The 18,623-nt window shown below is 41.8% G+C and overlaps 1 protein-coding gene across 7 annotated transcripts in view; it reads left to right on the top strand.

The window, feature by feature from the left end:
* tpk1 (thiamin pyrophosphokinase 1) overlaps positions 1 to 18,623 on the top strand; it is a 62,907-nt gene that overhangs the window by 20,515 nt on the left and 23,769 nt on the right. For 5 of the 7 annotated variants that reach the window (XM_031796549.1, XM_031796543.1, XM_031796550.1 and 2 more), the window contains 4 exons: positions 515 to 589; positions 1,581 to 1,650; positions 3,164 to 3,236; positions 16,119 to 16,214. In XM_031796549.1, coding sequence (XP_031652409.1) covers positions 515 to 589; positions 1,581 to 1,650; positions 3,164 to 3,236; positions 16,119 to 16,214 — 314 coding nt within the window. The remainder of the gene's footprint in view (positions 1 to 514; positions 590 to 1,580; positions 1,651 to 3,163; positions 3,237 to 16,118; positions 16,215 to 18,623) is intronic. The other 2 variants (XM_031796547.1, XM_031796548.1) reach the window with 1 other exon arrangement.

Genomic DNA, 18,623 nt, shown 5'->3' with positions numbered 1-18,623 from the left:
GGCACCTGCTGGAGTGCAGTGCAACGGAGTCTACTGCATATTGTGATACTTCTTGATGTACTGTGAGTCATTATGGAAGGAGAAGGGCAAAGGGGATACCTAGTCAGTTGCATAACTGATTTGCATTCAACCGAAATGAGCTGTCTGATGCAAGCATTTGATATCTCTAAAACATTTAAATGATTGAATTCTCTTGTTGTAAAATGGAGCCCAAAAGGCAAATAGTAGACTATCATCCCACACCCAACTGTAGGTAATGTTCAAACTCATTTCTGTTTAATCTCCGAACCAAAGCGTGATTCCTGTCTGGCTCATCCTCATTGTGGTTAAAACTATTAAAACAACAAGAACACTGAGTGTTAAAGTAGAATCTGATTTCTCTCAGAGCTGTTGTGGAAGGAAGAGCAGTTTATGGCCTTACAGCACCTCTCTGAAGTAGACCTGCATTTCTGGTTCAGAATAGATCTGGTATTGTGTAACAAATGCAAGTAATTATCTCCCTGCCTCCCTACAGGCACACAGAAAATATGTCTGATCATTCTCAACCAGCCTTTGGAAAAAGACAGTCTTCACACACTCTGGAGTAAAGGTATTCATCTTGTAGCTTTTATATTCATTAGTGTTGGGCACCAACATTGATCATTCATATGATACCAATAATATTGTCTTTTCTTTCCTCTTAGCTTAATAAAGCATACATGACCGTTGCACAAAACTCTTTCTCAGACCTTGGTGCAGGCTATCAAGTCAGCATACTTAATTGCCCTGCTGATGGCCCATCAGAGGTGGATGATTTGAGATTGGTTGGCTTCCAGAATATTCACACCTGGCCGTTTGGCCAATTAGCAGTTGTCTGAACTCAGCAGAGCTGTGGGGGTGAATACTGAAGTGAACATTTTACACCGTTTTTATTGGTATCTTGATCTTTCTTGGTATCTTTCCATATCAGTGCTCATCTCTACTAATAATCAAATTCTAAAATGTATCCTTCAGTGTAAAGTTAAGACAGCATTGTTAGGTCTGTACTGATATGGCTGTCTCACACCTTTTTGTTGGGGGTATGTTTTGAATCTGTGCTTGAGAGTGGGAAAGTTCCTATAGAGAAGGGCGCTACATTCCTTATCACGGTGTGTTTGCCAGTACAACACTCTTGTGACACACGTGTGTGTTTAAAACAGAATCTCTCTCTCTGCTGAATGCATTGGTTATTTTAAACAAGGTGCTTAGAGAATGCTTCTATTGCTCCTATGCAGTCTTTCCCCATGACACAAAAACAGACTCCTTAATAAAGCCACAGGTTCAATTTGAATAGCATTAATAAATTGTGAAATTTGCAAACGGAATGCTTCTAATTCCCCAAAATACGAATAACATTAAAAGTTGGATCTGGGTACCGCATATTTTGTTTTTGGGTCAAAATAGAAAGGAGTTTTTTTTATTACTATTGTTACACATGCATTATGTTTGGGAGCAATAGGAAATAAAAGCAAAAAGTTGTTTGCACACAAAACAGACATATACATCTTAGCAAGATTCGTCCACCTCTTTCAGCTAAGCAAGGTCTCTCTCTCTCTCTGTAGCTCTCCTGCGGGCGTGTGCAGATGGTGCGGCCAACCACCTGTATGACATCACCGCTGGACAACAAGACAGGTACAAGTAGCCACTCTGTGTGTTTGAATATTTCTCTCCTTCCTAAAGGACAGATACATTAACTCTGGGGTTCTCAAACGTTTTGGGTCTGGGCACCCCTTTTGTGATAGCAAATTCATCAGGGACCCCATCATAGTCAGAACACAAGAGAATGCCAAGAGTGTGCAAACCTGTCATCAAGGCAAAGGGTGGCTATTTTGAAGAATCTCAAATATAAAATACAACACTTTTTTTGGTTAATACATGATTTAATATGTGTTATTTCATAGTTTTAATGTCTTCACTATTATTCTACAATGTAGAAAATAGTAAAAATAAAGAAAAACCCTGGAATGAGTAGGTGTCCAAACTTTTGACTGGTACTGTATATATATATTTTTTATATACACAACATGACCAAAAGTATGTGGACACCTGCTCGTCGAACATCTCCTTCCAAATCATTGGCATTAATATGGAGTTGGTCGTCCCTTTGCTGCTATAACAGCCTCCACTCTTCTGGGAAGGCTTTCCACTTGTTGTTGGAACATTGCTCCAGGGACTCGCTTCTATTCAGCCACGAGCATTAGTGAGGTTGGGCACTGATGTTGGCCGATTAGGTCTTGCTCACAGTCTGCATTCCAATTCATCCCAAAGGTGTTCGATGAGGTTGAGGTCAGGGCTCTGTGCAGGCCAGTCAAGTGGACCTAGCTTTGTGCACAGGGGCATTGTCATGCTGAAACAGGAAAGGTCATTCCCAAAACTGTTGCCACGAAGTGGGAAGCACAGAATCGTCTAGAATGTCATTGTATACTGTAGGTTAAGATTTCCCAGCCCCAGACCATTATTCGTCCTCCACCAAATTTTACAGTGGCACTATACATTGGGGCAGCTAGCCCTCTCCTGGAATCTGCCAAACCCAGATTTGTCTGTCGGACTTCCAGATGGTGAAGCGTGATTCATCATGCCAGAGAACACGTATTCTCTGCTCCAGAGTCCAATGGCGGCGAGCTATACACCACTCCAGCCGCACTTGGCTGCTCGGCCATGGAAACCCATTTCATGAAGCTCCCGATTAACAATTATTGTGCTGACGTTGCTTCCAGAGGCAGTTTGGAACTCAGTAGAGAGTGTTGCAACCGAAGACAGACAATTTTTACACGCTACTCACTTCAGCACTTGGAGGTCCTGTTCTGTGAGCTTTTGTGGCTTTCCACTTTGCGGCTGAGCCGTTGTTGCTCCTAGACGTTTCTACTTCACAATAACATCACTTATAGTTGACCGGGGCAGCTCTAGCACGGCAGAAATTTGACGAACTGACTTGTTGGAAAGGTAGCAGCTATGGAGATTGCATGGCTCTGTGCTCGATTTTATACACCTGTCAGCAACGGGTGTGGCTGAAATAGCCAAAACCACACATTTGCAGGGTTGTCCACCTACTTTTCTGTATATATATATACGGACCCCCATATTTCCCAAACTGACACTTTCCAAAATCCTCTTCTCTCTTTATTTTTCTTGTTCTCTCATCTAGTTTTCTTCCAGACTACATCAGTGGGGACTTTGATTCTATTACTGCAGAGGTCAAAGCTTTCTACACAGAGAAGGTGACACACACACACACACACACACACACACACACACACACACACACACAGTGTGTGATTGTGTTCAGAGCCCAGGGTACATAAGTGTTTACTGTTTGAAATGGAGATGACACCCTGAGTGTTTGAGAGACGTGGAGTAGGCACCCAGCCATGATGACTCAGCCATGATGAGTCATGTAAATAGCAGCGTTCTCTGTCATCTAGGAGAATGAGGCCAGTTTAACACTGATCACCCATTATTCACTGTATGCATTATATTATGGTAGTGATATTAGAGGTACATCGCTCTGGTTCTTTACACCCACAGTACTCTGCTCCTTCTAATCAGAGACTGACTTGAACAACTGGCCAATCACTATGTAGAGAAAAGAAAACCAATAAAAAACACATGACCTTCCAGTATCTACCTGGATTATGTTATGGTAATGTTAGACATAATAGGGTTGGATTTATTCTAATATTACGCAGAGTATCACAAGCTATGGTAATGTTAGACATAATAGGGTTGGATTTATTCTAATATTACGCAGAGTATCACAAGCTATGGTAATGTTATAGAATAGGGTTGGATTTATTCAAATATTACTCAGATAATACCCCAGGAATACGCGCAATGCCGTCGGGGGTAAGCCAAATGAAAATGGGATTCATATTTTAAAAAATTAAACACATTTTCAAACAGTCCATTTATATTTTCCAACTGGGCTATACATTTGGGGGAGTTTTTTTCTCGCCTGAGTAGCCTCAGTTCATTAACCATCTAGGGTTCAGCGAAATAACAACACAATGTCAAATACAGTAGCCTAGTCAAATAATTAACATCCAATCACATTAACCGTTACTCTCTCGCAGGAATTCCACTAATGGTTGTCGTGGAATATCTAATCAAAAGGAAGAGAGAGTGCAGATTCTTTTAAACAACACTTTATCATAAGATTTGCAAAAATGGTGTATCAACCTCCCACTCAAAAGTGTATAGTTGAAAACTCAACGAACAGTGCCGGTTCCATGCTTTTATAGAGAAAATACATACAACCCCTTTCTGTATACGTGGCAGTCAGCAGATAGTGTGTAAAAGGTAAATCATTGTCTGTGTAAACTTAAGATAGCACAAGGTTGATAGCCCGAGGACTGAAACGTCTAACTGCATTCACAACAACAAACACTATATCATACTCCTTTCTGCAAGGTTCCATACATGTGACTTTCTGTAGATAGTAAACCCACAGGATTTTACATGCTGCGGTTGCACCCAAACGTCTCTTAGCTGTAAGCCCAGTCTTATGACTAGGTCACACCAATACAAGTTTGTATCAGGTTAGAAAAAACACTAGCATTTAACAAGAGGCTATTCTTTAAGCAGTAAAACACGGGATAGCATGACTAATTGTGTACTTTTCCATGACTTTTCCTCCCTTTTGAGACTAAGTCTCAGCCTAATAGAAAATGACCTACAAGCATTTCCATTAAACAAGCATTAACATGAGGGAAAATAAAATACTTTCTTACACTTAGTACATTACAATTGTAAATTACGTCTGTTGTCATTGAGTTTCAACACTTCATAGAGTGCAATTCATTCTCAGAAAGGGGAAAGAAACATGAATTCAAACATCAGTACATACTTTATCACCACACACAAGGCAATAGCTTCGTTGAGACTATCCATATTGCCACAGGGTCACCATGACGGTAGGCCGTTAACTCTACTTTGGGAGCACCATTTACAGAACCCCCGCCATGAGCATGACCTATGGACAAGCTGCACCCATAACACCAAATAATGACTGAACCCATCCAAACGAATTCCAATCACCACTGAGCTCTTTCAGATGTAGAAGCTTGCCAATACAGTAGGCAAGTTACCCTCACCCTAGGGTATGAATGTACAGCGATGGTCACCTATCATTTGGCACACTCTTATGCAAGCATTCTGTCTCCGTATGTACTTAGCCTCCGGCTACGAATACATTTTGCACAATTAATCATTCTATTTAACCTGTCTAGGACTAGCGGAATCCCTCGCCAACCCCTTGCCAACACCTAATGAAATTGCAGGGCGCTAAATACAAATCAACAGAAATCTCATAAATCAAATTTCTCAAACATACAAGTATTAGGCACCATTTTAAAGATAAACTTCTCGTTAATCCAGCCACAGTGTCTGATTTAAAAAATGCTTTACAGCGAAAGCTCCACAAATGATTGTTAGGTCACTACCAAGTCACAGAAAAACCCAGCCATTTTTTCCAGCCAAAGAGAGGAGTCACAAAAAGCACAAATAGAGAAAGTTAATCACTAACCTTTGATCTTCATCAGATGACACTCATAGGACTTCATGTTACACAATACATGTATGTTTTGTTCGATAAAGTGCATATTTATATCCAAAAATCTAATTTTACATTGGTGTGTTATGTTCAGTAGTTCAAAAACATGCTGTGATTTTGCAGAGAGCCACATCAATTCATAGAAATACTCATTATAAATGTTGATGAAAAATGAAAGTGTTATGCATGGAACTTTATATACCCTTCTCCTTAATGCAACCACTGTGTCAGATTTCAAAAAAACTTTACGGAAAAAGCATAATCTGAGTACGGCGCTCAGAGCCCAAACCAGCCAAAATAAATATCTGCCATGTTTCGCAGTCAACATTAGTCAGAAATAGCATTACAAATATTCACTTACCTTTGATGATCTTCATCAGAATGCACTCCCAGGAATCCCAGTCCCACAATAAATGTTTGATTTGTTCGATAAAGCTAATGATTTATGTCGAAATAGCTTCTTTTGTTGGGGCTTTTGGTAAACAAATCCAAACACGGGTTCAGGTTCAGTCGAACGTCGGAAGAAAAGTTAAAAAAGCTATTACAGGTCGTAGAAACTTGTCAAACTAAGTATAGAATCAATCTTTAGGATGTTTTTATCATAAATGTTCAATAATGTTCCAACCGGAGAATTCCATTGTCTGTAGAAAAGCAATGGAATGAGAACTACCTCTCATGTGAAATGCGCTTGACTGAGAACGAGGCTGCTGCCAGACCTCTGACTCAAACCCCTCTCATCCGGCCCCCCTTCACAGTAGAAGCCTGAAACAATGTTCTAAAGACGGTTGACATCTAGTGGAAGCCGTAGGAAGTGCAAAATGACCCATATCCCACTGTGTATTCGATAGTGGCTGAGTTCAAAAACTGCAAACCTCAGATTTCCCACTTCCTGTTTGGATTTTTTCTCAGGTTTTTGCCTGCCATTTGAGTTCTGTTATACTCACAGACATCATTCAAACAGTTTTAGAAACTTCGGAGTGTTTTCTATCCAATACTAATAATAATATGCATATATTAGCATCTGGGACTGAGTAGGAGGCAGTTTACTCTGGGCACGCTATTCATCCAAAAGTGAAAATGCTGCCCCCTATCCCAAAGAAGTTAGCCTCTATGGGATCGGTGTCCCCCCGCGGGACGATTGAGCTAATGTAGGCTAATGTGATTAGCATGAGGTTGTAAGTAACAAAAAAAAATCTCAGGACATAGACATATCTGATATGGGCAGAAAGCTTAAATTCTTGTTAATCTAACTGCACTGTCCAATTTACAGTAGCTATTACAGTGAAGAAATACCATGCGATTGTTTGATGAGTGCACAAGTATGAACTTGAAAATGTAATAATAATAAACCAATTAATAAACCAATTAGGCACATTTGAGCAGTCTTGATTTTTTAAATTTTATTACCGATATGCAATGGTTCATTGGATCAGTCTAAAACGTTGCACATACTGCCATCTAGTGGTAAAAATCTAAATTGCGCCTTGGCTGGAATAATACATTATGACCTTTCTCTTGCATTTCAAAGACGATGGTACAAAAAAAAAGGGTTTTCCTTTGTGTTATCTTTTACTAGATCTAATGTGTTCTATTATCCTACATTATTTTCACAGTTACACAAACTTCAAAGTGTTTCCTTTCAAATGGTATAAAAAATATGCATATCCTTGCTTCAGGTCCTGAGCTACAGGCAGTTAGATTTTTGTATGCCATTTTAGGAAAACCTTTGAAAAAAAAAGGGTCAGACCCTTAAGAGGTTTTAACATGTAATGCGCCAAATCCACAACATACATCAGCCAATTCCTAAGGGAAAAGATACATTTCGATGGGAGTTAAAATAGTTCACAATACTTGAGCCTCTTTCTGCCCACCACTTCAATTCAGTCAGTAACATGGACCCAATGCTATTGAAATGACCAGTAAATCCTGCAAATAACCCAATTATAATGGTTTGTTGTCTTAACATCTGGTGCATAATAATGACACAATTACCAGAAAATAACCTAAAGTTCATCCAAGTATTTCTTTAGCAGTCATAGAGTAGAATCGACATTCATTGATTTGGAAACAGATCTGGCAAGGTCAATAAAAGTAGATCATATTTTCCCTTGCGACATAATGAAATCATCAGTGGGGCAAAAAAGTATTTAGTCAGCCACCAATTGTGCAAGTTCTCCTACTTAAAAAGATGAGAGAGGCCTGTAATTTTCATCATAGGTACACTTCAACTATGACAGACAAAATGAGGGGAAAAAATCCAGAAAATCACATTGTAGGAAAATAAGTATTTGGTCACCTACAAACAAGCAAGATTTCTGGCTCTCACAGACCTGTAACTTCTTCTTTAAGAGGCTCCTCTGTCCTCCACTCGTTACCTGTATTAATGGCACCTCTTTGAACTTGTTATCAGTATAAAATACACCTGTCCACAACCTCAACCAGTCACACTCCACACTCCACTATGGCCAAGACCAAAGAGCTGTCAAAGGACACCAGAAACAAAATTGTAGACCTGCACCAGGCTGGGAAGACTGAATCTGCAATAGGTAAGCAGCTTGGTTTGAAGAAATCAACTGTGGGAGCAATTATTAGGAAATGGAAGACATACAAGACCACTGATAATCTCCCTCGATCTGGGGCTCCACACAAGATCTCACCCCGTGGAGTCAAAATGATCACAAGAACGGTGAGCAAAAATCACAGAACCACACAGGGGGACCTAGTGAATGACCCGCAGAGAGCTGGGACCAAAGTAACAAAGCCTACCATCAGTAACACACTATGCCGCCAGGGACTCAAATCCTGCAGTGCCAGACTTGTCCCCCTGCTTAAGCCAGGACATGTCCAGGCCTGTCTGAAGTTTGCTAGAGAGCATTTGGATGATCCAGAAGAAGATTGGGAGAATGTCATATCGTCAGATGAAACCAAAATATAACTTTTTGGTAAAAACTCAACTCATTGTGTTTGGAGGACAAAGAATCCTGAGTTGCATCCAAAGAACACCATACCTACTGTGAAGCATGGGGGTGGAAACATCATGCTTTGGGGCTGTTTTTCTGCAAAGGGACCAGGACGATTGATCCGTGTAAAGGAAAGAATGAATGGGGCCATGTATCGTGAGATTTTGAGTGAAAACCTCCTTCCATCAGCAAGGGCATTGAAGTTGAAACGTGGCTGGGTCTTTCAGCATGACAATGATCCCAAACACACCGCCTGGGCAATGAAGGAGTGGCTTCGTAAGAAGCATTTCAAGGTCCTGGAGTGGCCTAGCCAGTCTCCAGATCTCAACCCCATAGAAAATCTTTGGAGGGAGTTGAAAGTCCGTGTTTCCCAGCAACAGCCCCAAAACATCACTGCTCTAGAGGAGATCTGCATGGAGGAATGGGCCAAAATACCAGCAACAGTGTGTGAAAACCTTGTGAAGACTTACAGAAAACGTTTGACCTCTGTCATTGCCAACAAAGGTTATATAACAAAGTATTGAGATAAACTTTTGTTATTGACCAAATACTTATTTTCCACCATAATTTGCAAATAAATTAATAAAAAAATCCTACAATGTGATTTTCTGGATTTTTTCTCTCATTTTGTCTGTCATAGTTGAAGTGTACCTATGATGAAAATTACATGCCTCTCTCATCTTTTTAAGTGGGAGAACTTGCACAATTGGTGGCTGACTAAATATTTTGTTGCCCCACTGTAGATGAGCCATGGCCGTGCGGCATAGGCAAGATGCAGTAGATGGTATAGAATACAGGGTATACATATGAGATAAGTAATGTGGGATATGTAGACATTATTAAAGTGCCGTTATTTAAAGTGATACCTTTATTAAATCCATTTATTAAATTGGCAAGAGATTTGAGTCTGACTGTTGGCAGCAGCCACTCTATGTTAGTGATGACTGTTTAACAGTCTGATGGCCTTGATATGAAAGGTTTTCAGTCTCTCGGTCCCAGCTTTGATGCACCTGTACTGACCTCGCCTTCTGGATGATAGCAGTGTGAACAGGCAGTGGCTCGGGTGGTTGTTGTCCTTGATAATCTTTTTATCCTTCCTGTGACATCAGGTGCTGTAGGTGTCCTCGAGGGCAGGTAGCTTGCCCCCGGTGATGCGTTGTGCAGACCACACTACCCTTTGGAGATCCTTGCGGTTGTGGGCAGAGCAGTTGCCGTACCAGCCCGACAGGATGCTCTCGATTGTACATTTTGTAAAATGTACTCACATACCCGCCAGGTCGCAATTGTAAATGAGAACTTGTTCTCAACTTGCCTACCTGGTTAAATAAAGGTAAAATTAAATAAATAAATAAATACCCAAGCTGTGTTCAAATACCCATACTAATATACTATATACTACATGCTTAATGAGTATATACTATATACTATACTATTAGTTCATTTCAGTATACTGTAACCAAATGATAACCTTTTAGTTGAGCTTTGCATGTCTACCAGAAGTCAATGCTTTTGCTTTGCAGCCTCTTGCTAGCATAGCAAATTACTAGTTAGACATTTTACTACTTTGTGTTTTGGAAATTCTGTGTTTTGGAAATTCTGACTGTTTAGAGCACTGCCCTCTCTAATACAGTGCCCTACACTAATATTGGCATCCTTGGTAAATATGAGCAAAACGGGCTGTTAAAAAAATATAAATGTGCTGTTTATCCTCTTGGTCTTTCATTCAAAAATCAAACCTTTAATTGAATTGAATTTTTTTAATGTGAAATAAATATTTTTCTCACAATTATTGGCACCCCTAGAAATTATTTTGAGTAAAATCTAACTGCAGTATATTCCCATTCATATTTCTTTATGTTTTTAAGTTCACCTGAGTGATTAGGAACACTTAAGTGGTAAGCCATGACTTCCTGTTTCACTGGGGTATAAATATGAGGTGACACACAGGCCAAGTTCCCATAGTCATCCATCACTATGGGAAAGATCCGAGAATATAGTAATGATGTGTGACAAAAGGTTGTTTAGCTGCACAAATGAGGAAATGGCTATAAGAAAATAGCTCAAAGTTCCAAATGTCCACTATCAGGGCAATAATTAAGAAGTTTAAAGCAACTGGAGATGTTAACAATCGGCCTGGAAGAAGACTATTGACCCCATGCACAGTGAGGAGGATGGTTCGAGTGGCCAAAAAATCTCCAAGAATCACAGCTGGAGAATTGCAGACGTTAGTTGGGTCATGGGGTCAGAAAATCTCCAAAACTACGATCAGATGCCACCTACTTAACATAACCACTAGTTATTTGGGAGGGTTGCCATAAAAAAAACCTTTGCTGTCATCAACAACAAACTCAAGCGCCTACAGTTTGCCAAACTTTCAATGGGACAGGGTTCTATGGTCAGATGAGACCAAAATAGAGCTTTTTTGGAAACAAACACCAGAGGTGGGTTTGGCATAGACAGAAAGATATCCATGCAGAAAAGTACCTCATCCCCACTGTATTTGTATGCATGATGGATCTCCATTAGCTGCTGAAAAATTAAGCCAGTTTGTGAAGTATGGTGGTGGATCTTTGATGTTCTGGGGCTGTTTTTCTTCCAAATGCCCGGACAACTTGTTAGGATACATGGTATCATGGATTCCATCAAGTGCCAGCAGATATGAAATCAAAACCTGACTGCCTCTGCTAGGAAGCTTAAACTGGGCTGTGGTTGGATCTTCCAGCAAGACAATGATCCAAAGCACCACTCAAAATCTACACAAAAAATGGTTCACTGACCACAGAATCCAGGTTTTGCCATGGCCATTCCAGTCCCCTGACCTAAACCCCATAGAAAACCTGTGGGATGAGCTGAAGAGGAGAGTCCACAAGCATGGACCTCGGAATCTGAAGGATCTGGAGAGATTCTGTATGGAAGAATGGTCTCAGATCCCATTTTTTTCCACAGCTCATTTTGCTCATATTTACCACGGGTGCCATTATTAGTGGAGGGCACTGTATATGCCAATTTATATATATGTTTTTTCTAACCTGATACAAACTTGTATTGGTGTGACCTAGTCATAAGACTGGGCTTACAGCTAAGAGACGTTTGGGTGCAACCGCAGCATGTAAAATCCTGTGGGTTTACTATCTACAGAAAGTCACATGTATGGAACCTTGCAGAAAGGAGTATGATATAGTGTTTGTTGTTGTGAATGCAGTTAGACGGTACAGTCCTCGGGCTATCAAACTTGTGCTATCTTAAGTTTACACAGACAATGATTGACCTTTTACACACTATCTGCTGACTGCCACGTATACAGAAAGGGGTTGTATGTATTTTCTCTATAAAAGCATGGAACCGGCACTGTTCGTTGAGTTTTCAACTATACACTTTTGAGTGGGAGGTTGATTCTCAATTTTTACAAATCTTCTGATAAAGTGTTGTTTGAAAGAATCTGCAATCTCTCTTCCCTTTGATTAGATATTCCACGACAAATTGTTGACAGCGGTGGGATGCTAACTACACTTGCTGATTGTTCCCAGGGGATCGAGGTTAAATTGTGGCAGGGGCGCCGTTAGACGTGGCTCAGGGTACCACACACTCCAACTAAAACGGCAGAGAGGGACCCACCTCGGACCTGCCGGGAGTGTCAGTGAGTGGATGCGTCATTTTGGACAGATAAGATAAATGAAGGGTGAGACTGATTTTCTTAAAAACAACCTCCAATTGGGGAAAGTTTACTTTTAGAAAGTCCTGTTCTAGGATACCAGGATGAAAGCGATTCCAGAATAAGATCCTGAGGTACTATAGAGAAACCAGGACATTGTCCTGAAGTAATACCATGGGTTACAATCATAATGGGGCGGCAGTGGTTAGAGCATTGGGCCAGTAACCAAAAGATCGAATCCCCGAGCTGACAAGGTCATTCTGCCCCTGAACAAGGCAGTTAACCCACTGCTCCTAGGCCATCAATGTAAATAAGTTCTTAACTCACTTGCCTAGTTAAATAAAGGTTAAATATGCATGATGCATGAGCTATGTTAAGAGTTACCAGGACAGAGTCCTGATGAAAGTGTTCCAGGATAAAGTCCTGAAGAAATAAGAAAATATTCCTGCAGGTAAGGACAACAAATACGAAAAATATACAAAATAATTAAAATAGTCATTATTAATCAGTGTACTGGTAAAACAGTTGGTTATGATTGGGAAACCAGATATAAATTAAAACCCTACCCGGAAATGTGCATAGGAGGAACTACCATGTGGGTACAACATTTAAATTACATAGAGCAATTATAAAATATTTTGATGGAGAAGAAAAGACTCTTTTCAAATTATAAGAAAGGAAGACGTTCCTAACCAAATACGGTTTGTTTTGTGTGTCCGTTTTTGTTTCCTGAGTGTGTGTATTGATGAGAGATTTATATTATGGATGGATGATTGACCTTATCAGCCCGACTGGCTGCACAGTGTGATCGAATAAAGGAACACATCCTCCAGTAATAAAATTGGCAGAAGTTCCAGTATTGTTTCTAATACATGGTATCAAAACCGTTACCAATTAAAAGCCACAAATACCATAACTACACTCTGGGGAATTGGGTATCACTACCTTAGAAAATTGTTAAATTGGCATATACATAGGTCACACCAATACAAGTTTGTATCAGGTTAGAAAAAACACTAGCATTTAACAAGAGACTATTCTTTAAGCAGTAAAACAAGGAATAGCATGACTAATTGTGTAATTTTCCACAACAAGGTCCGTATGTAGCCAAAAGTAGGTGCTGCTCATGTTGGTATCTGTACTGATGATACATATACAAATACCATGACAGGGAGACATAGTGAAGTGGTAACGCGCGTGCAAGCAGTTGCTCCCGACACCACTTGTGTACACTGCAGCATTCACCGAGAGGCTCTTCCTGCCAAAGGAATCCCTGACAGCTTGAAAGCTTTTTTTGGACACTACAGTGAAAATGGTTAACTTTGTCAAAGCAAGGCCCCAGAACTCTCGTGTATTTTCTGCACTATGCAATGATATGGGCAGCGACCATGTAACACTTTTACAACATACAGAAGTGCGCTGGTTATCAAGGGGCAACGTATTTACACGTTTGTTTTATTGAGAGACGAGTTTAAAGTTTTCTTTATTGACCTTAATTTTCACTTGTCTGACCGCTTGCATGATGACAAGTTTCTCACACGACTGGCCTATCTGGGTGATACTTTTTCTCTCCTGAATGATCTGAATCTAGGATTACAGGGAATCTCCGCAACTATATTCATTGTGCAGGACAAAATTGAGGCTATGATTAAGAAGTTGGAGCTCTTCTCTGTCTGCATTAACAAGGACAACACACTGGTCTTTCCATCATTGTATGATTTTCTTGTGTGCAAATTAACTCAAGCTTACGGACAATGTCCAATGTGCTATAGTGATAAGTACCTGAGTGAGTTGGGTGTGCAATTACGCGGGTACTTTCCCAAAATGGATGACACAAACAACTGGATTCGTTATCACTTTCATGCACTGACTCCAGTCCACTTACCGATATCTGAACAAGAGATCCTCATCGAAATTGCATCAAGCGGTTCTCTGAAAATTGAATTTAATCAGAAGGCACTGCCAGATTTCTGGATTGGGCTGTGCTCAGAGTATCCTGAATTGGCAAATCGCGCTGTTAAGACACTGATGCCCTTTGCAAACACGTACCTATGTGAGACTGGATTCTCGGCCCTCACTAGCATGAACACTAAATGCACAGACTGTGTGTGGAAAAGGATTTAAGACTGAGACTCTGCAATACAACCTTGAAGAGTTATGTGCATCCTTTCAAGCATCCTTTCAAGTTTTTCACAATTTTCGATAAACAAATAAGGTTTTACATGTACGATGGTTAAATAAAGAGCAAAATGATTGATTATTATTATATTACTATTGGTGCCCTGGTCCTACAAGGGCTCTTTGTCACTTTCCACGAGCCGTGTTGTGACAAAAACTCAGTAATTATTTTGTTTAATAAATGTATCGTATTGTGTGTGTGTGTGTGTGTGTGTGTGTGTCAGGCTTACAATGATGACAAAAAACAACATTTGAGAGTGCGCTGACCCTGGTGCTAGAGGGGATACGCAGCTAGAGGTTGGATGTTTGAAGGGGTACAGAACTATAAACCTTTGGGAACCACTGTTATAGAGAATAGGGTTGGATTTATTCTAATATTACTAAGAAAGAATCACAAGCTGTGGTAATGTTAGAGAATAGGGTTGGATTTATTCTAATGTTACTCAGAGAATCTCAAGCTATGGTAATGTTAGAGAATAGGGTTAGATTTATTATAATGTTGGTCAGAGAATCACAAACCATGGTAATGTTATAGAGAATAGGGTTGGATTTATTATAATGTTGCTCAGAGAATCACAAACTATGGTAATGTTCGAGAGAATAGGGTTGGATTTATTATAATGTTGCTCAGAGAATCACAAACTATGGTAATGTTCGAGAGAATAGGGTTGGATTTATTATAATGTTGCTCAGAGAATCACAAACTATGGTAATGTTAGAGAGAATAGTGCAAGACATCTAGGGATTTTAAGGTGTTTCAGGAGATGTGCATAACTCTACATAAATGAAAGAGAGACAGAGGGGAAGGAGGGAGAGAGGGATAAAAGTATTCATCAGGGGATGGAGGAGGCATAAAACGGAGCGGGGCAGTGAAAGAGTGTGTGAGCTGACATGAATAGAACAAAGGCTGTGTGATTCCTGCTGCGAGCAGGAACTCACCTGGAACTAACTACCGTTTAGGGGCATTCACTGGAACGTTGTGTGTGGGGGTACGCTGAGTTTGAGAGAGCTCAGAGACTTATTTACAGAATAAAGAAGAGGGATTTCTGCTCTTTTTGTCTCTCTCTGTATCCGTCTGTCTCACCTCCCCCACCCCCTCCTCTCTCCCCCACACCCCTCCTCTCTCTCCCCCGCCCCCCTCCTCTCTCTCCCCCACTCCCCTCCTCTCTCTCCCCCACACCCCTCCTCTCTCTCCCCCACCCTCCTCCTTTCTCTCCCCCGCCCTCCTCCTTTCTCTCCCCTGCCCCCTCCTCTCTCCCCCCTCCCCCTCCTCTCTCTCCCCCCCTCCTCTCTCTCCCCCCCTCCCCCTCCTCTCTCTCCCCCCCTCCCCCTCCTCTCTCCCCCCCCCCCCCTCCTTTCTTCCCCCCGCCCCTCCTCTCTCCCCCCGCCCCCTCCTTTCTTCCCCCCGCCCCCTCCTCTCTCCCCCCGCCCTCCTCCTTTCTCTCCCCCGCCCCCTCCTCTCTCCCCCCCGCCCCCTCCTTTCTTCCCCCGCCCCCGCCCCCTCCTCTCTCTCTCCCTCGCCCCCCTCCTCTCTCCCCCACACCCTTCCTTTCTCTCCCCCATACCCCTCCTCTCTCTCTCCCGTACCCCTCCTCTCCCCCCCGCCCCCTCCTCTCTCTCCCTCTCCCCCCTCCAACTCTCCCCCGCCCTCCTCCTTTCTCTCTCTCCTCCACACCCCTCCTCTCTCTCCCTCGCCCTCCTCCTTTCTCTCCCCCGCCCCCCTCTCTCTCTCCCCTGCCCCCTCCTCTCTCTCTCCCTCTAGAAGTGTCGGTTGATAGAGACCGCTGATCAGGAGCTGACTGACTTCACTAAATGTCTGGCCATCATGGTGGAGGAGATCAAGAGACAACAGCTTCAGGTAATCGTCCTCTTCCTCCCCCTTTGTCCTTCCCCTCCATCCTCCCCCTCCGTTGTCCCCCTCTGTCTTCCCACTCTGTCTTCCCACTCTTCCTCTGCCTCTTGCTCACCTGTCAGAGAGGGTGTGTGTGTGTTTGTCTCTCAACTGTCAGAGAGGATGTGTGTTTATCTGGGTGTTATTCACCTTAAGACCCTCACTGCACACATGGACCCTTCATTCTTATTACACACACACACACACACACACCTGATTAACTGTCAGTCAGTGAACCAGTGTCCTCAAACAGTCTGTCTAGTTAATCAGTGAGACAGATTTAGACTGAGCTTTGTGCTAAAACAACCATTTGAACCTTCTGTTTGTTCTTTTGAGTAATGTCTAACCTCCGTATCCCTAAAGTATACACATAACCTGTTGCAGTGTTGAAAGTATGACTACAATGAAAAAGACAGACAGCGTACAGTCATGGCCAAAAGTTTTGAGAATGACACAAATTTTAATTTTCACAAAGTTTGCTGCTTCAGTGTCTTTAGATATTTTTGTCAGATGTTCCTATGGAATACTGAAGTAAAATTACAAGCATTTCATAAGTGTCAAAGGCTTTTATTGACAATTAAAGGGAAGTTAATGCAAAGAGTCCATTTTTGAAGTGTTGACCCTTCTTTTTTAAGACCTCTGCAATCCGCCCTGGCATGCTGTCCATTAACTTCTGGGCCGACACCTTGTTTGATGGCAGCCCATTCTTGCATAATCAATGCTTGGAGTTTGTCCGAATTTGTGGGTTTTTGTTTGTCCACCCTCCTCTTGAGGATTGACCACAAGTTCTCAATGGGATTAAGGTCTGCGGAGTTTCCTGGCCATGGACCCAAAATATCGATGTTTTGTTCCCCGAGCCACTTAGTTATCACTTTTGTCTTATGGCAAGGTGCTCCATCATGCTGGAAAAGGCATTGTTCATCACCAAACTGTTCCTGGATGGTTGGGAGAAGTTGTTCTCGGAGGATGTGTTGGTACCATTCTTTATTCATGGCTGTGTTCTTATGCAAAATTGTAAGTGAGCCCACTCCCTTGGCTGAGAAGCAACCCCACACATGAATGGTCTCATGATACTTTACCGTTGGCATGACACAGGACTGATGGTAGCGCTCACCTTGTCTTCTCCGGACAAGCTCTTTTCCGGAGGCCCCAAACAATCGGAAAGGGGATTCATCAGAGAAAATGACTTGAGAAAATGACTACCCCAGTCCTCAGCAGTCCGATCCCAGTACCTTTTGCAGAATATCAGTCTGTCCCTGATGTTTTTCCTGGAGAGAAGTGGCTTCTTTGCTGCCCTTCTTGACACCAGGCCATCCTCCAAAAGACTTCGCCTCACTATGCGTGCAGATGCACTCACACATGCCTGCTGAGAAAGCTCTGTACTGGTGGTGCCCCGATCCCGCAGCTGCATCAACTTTAGGGTAGCCTAGTGGTTAGAGCGTTGGACTAGTAACCGAAAGGTTTCCTAGTTCAAATCCCTGAACTGACAAGGTACAAATCTGTCGTTCTGCCCCTGAACAAGCAGTTAACCCACTGTTCCTAGGCCGTCATTGAAAATAAGAATTTGTTCTTAACTGCCTTGCCTAGTAAAATAAAGATAAAAAAATAAGCAGCCTTGTCCTCGTCAACACACACCTGTGTTAACAAGAGAATCACTGACATGATGTCAGCTGGTTCTTTTGTGGCAGGGCTGAAATGCAGTGGAAATGTTTTTGGGGGATTCAGTTCATTTGCATGGCAAAGAGGGACTTTGCAATTAATTGCAATTCATCTGATCACTCTTCATAACATTCTGGAGTATATGCAAATTGCCATCATACAAACTGAGGCAGATGACTTTGTGAAAATTAATATTTGTGTCATTCTCAAAACTTTTGGCCACGACTGTAGTGAGTAACTACGATGTACTGTAACAGTCCACGTCTGACGTGTTTCCAGGCAGATTTCTGGGAATGAGACTAATTGATGGATCTTCATTAGATTTATCTCCCTGACAGTTATCATCAAAATGATCACATTATTACATTTTCAAGGCTGGAATATCATCTATGTTTTCTTTACTTTCTTACACACACACACACACACACACACACACACACACACACACACACACACACACACACACACACACACACACACACACACCACACACCACACACCACACACCACACACCACACACCACACACACCTGAATCAACTGTCAGTCAGTGAACCAGTGTCCTCAAACAGTCTGTCTAGTGAATCAGTGAGACAGATTTAGACTGAGCTTTGTGCTAAAACAACCATTTGAACCTTCTGTTTGTTCTTTTGAGTAATGTCTAACCTCCGTATCCCTAAAGTATACACATAACCTGTTGCAGTGTTGAAAGTATGAC

Source organism: Oncorhynchus kisutch, linkage group LG18 (genome assembly GCF_002021735.2).
Source record: "Oncorhynchus kisutch isolate 150728-3 linkage group LG18, Okis_V2, whole genome shotgun sequence".
Taxonomy (NCBI): Eukaryota; Metazoa; Chordata; class Actinopteri; order Salmoniformes; family Salmonidae; genus Oncorhynchus; species Oncorhynchus kisutch.
This window is presented reverse-complemented; position numbering and strand designations above follow the sequence as displayed.